At 43.1% G+C, this 1992-nt stretch overlaps 1 protein-coding gene across 8 annotated transcripts in view; it reads right to left on the minus strand.

Annotated features, from left to right (window-relative positions):
• Window positions 1-1992, minus strand: part of Mlh1 (mutL homolog 1) — a 45889-nt gene that overhangs the window by 41028 nt on the left and 2869 nt on the right. For 4 of the 8 annotated variants that reach the window (XM_021172571.2, XM_021172573.2, XM_029481653.1 and 1 more), the window contains exon 2: window positions 1791-1881. The exons of 2 other annotated variants lie outside the window; for them this stretch is intronic. In XM_021172571.2, the coding sequence (XP_021028230.1) occupies window positions 1791-1881 (91 nt within the window). The remainder of the gene's footprint in view (window positions 1-1790; window positions 1882-1992) is intronic. 2 more of the 8 variants (XM_029481657.1, XM_029481656.1) reach the window with 1 other exon arrangement.

The following is a 1992-nucleotide window of genomic DNA, read 5'->3' on the forward strand; positions in this document are numbered from 1 at the left end:
TGTTGGGTGTATTACATCTGTGTATCCATTCATCTGCTGATACTTTCTATGTTGTGTTGGGTGTATTACATCTGTGTATCCATTCATCTGCTGATGTACACGAGTTGCCTTCCCTTGGGCCTCTGCCCCTGCTGCCACTTATCTCCATGTGCACAGTAGAAACAGCGACTACAATTCTGAGGAAACACCGCATCGCTTTCCGTAACTGCCACACTACTTTACATCCCCACCAACAGTGCACGGAGACGATTTCTCTACCTTCTAACAATCCATATGATTTTATGCTTCTCTGATAGCGGTCATGTTAATAATTGTGAAATGGTATCTCATCACAGCTTGGATCTGCATTTCTGTAATAGCTACATGTGAGCATCTTTTCATGAACCTTATAGCTTCTCATATATCAAAATGCAAAGTTCGAAATTTTGATCTGCAAACCTATAAATTATTCATAGTCTCTCTCCCTTCTCTCCCTCTCAATCTCTCCCCCCCCTTTTTCCCCCTTTCTCTCTCTCCCTTTCTCTCCCCCACCTCTCTCTCTGTCTCATGCATACACACACCCCCTACACACCCCTTTAAAGGGCACTTTATGTTGAACATGCCCCATATGAATTGCTTGTCCTCCCTTCAAACCTCTCTTTCACCATCCTGCCCATTATGCTAGATGGCAACTCTCAGTCAATCAGGCCTCTTATACCCTACACCAGCAGATTCTGAGAAGTCTGTCCTCAGAGGGAACTCAGGAATCTCAGTGCTCCTTACATCTCAAATACATCCAACTGGTCCAAGGCACTGTCATCTCCTCCTGGGCCCCACGAGAGTCTTCTTTCTAATCGTCTCTATGCTGTCCTTCTTCAGCAACTCGTTTGCAAAGGTCTTTTTAAGATCTTTAATTTTATTTTTATGTGTATGTGTGTGTCTGACTATATGAGTACCATACACATGATGTGCCCTCGGAGGCCATTTGAGCCCTTGAAACCGGAGTTCTAGCTGTCATCAGACACTTGCTATGGGCACTGAGAACATAACGTGGCTCCTCCCCAAGTGCAGTAAGTGCTCTTAACCACTGAGCTGTCTCTCCAGGCCCACTCAAAGGTTTTAAATGAAACTCACCACCATATCATGTACTGTTTTGCTTACAATCATTGAGTTATATCCCACCACAGTGGCCAAAAATACCACCGGTTTTACTACACCCAGAATGTTTCCTTGTAGGCCTCATGTCTTACTACCCTGGTCTTGTTCGACATGCTGTAGATACACTGGTTTCCCTGCTGGCCCATCAAGTTCAAGCATGCTCCTACTTCATCATTTTGTCCTTATTATTCTTTTTGCCTAAGACAGTCACCCTTTTAACACTTTTATAACCTGCTCCTTGATGCCCTTTCATTTTCTCCATAAATTTTGCACCCATATTAAAGCCCTCCTGAATGACCAATAAATGGAAGTCATATCCTCTGCCACCCTCTAGCCTTGTCTTCCTCCAGCTTGTTTTCTGTACAGTACCTCATGGCACCTGGCATACCATTCACTTTTTCCTGACTCCCATGACTATGACAGAAAACACTTATCAGAAAACAAAGGATTTTTGTCCATCTTGTTCGCTACCATATCCCTTGAACAATGTTCAATATACATAGAAATTTACTACTAATCATTGGGAAGTGTTCAAGCCTTTGCTCTAAAATACCTTCTGAAAAAGACTAGTCTCCAGGCTAGGAAGAGGTCCTGCACTTTCCTAGAGGTTTGACATGAAGCACATAAAACTAGCTCCCCTAGGCCTCGCTTACCCTGATTCCAGTGCCATTGTCTTGGATCTGAATTAGCTTCAGGCCTCCTTCTTTAACAACCACTTGAATATTTGTAGATTTTGCATCTAAACTGGCAAATCAGAGAAAAAAAATTGGTCAGTTGCAACTACTCTGATGCACATACTGTGATATCAACCACTCTGATGCACATACTGTGATATCAACCACTCTGATGCACATA

The sequence above is a fragment of the Mus caroli genome, chromosome 9, assembly GCF_900094665.2.
Source record: "Mus caroli chromosome 9, CAROLI_EIJ_v1.1, whole genome shotgun sequence".
In the NCBI taxonomy this organism is placed as follows: Eukaryota; Metazoa; Chordata; class Mammalia; order Rodentia; family Muridae; genus Mus; species Mus caroli.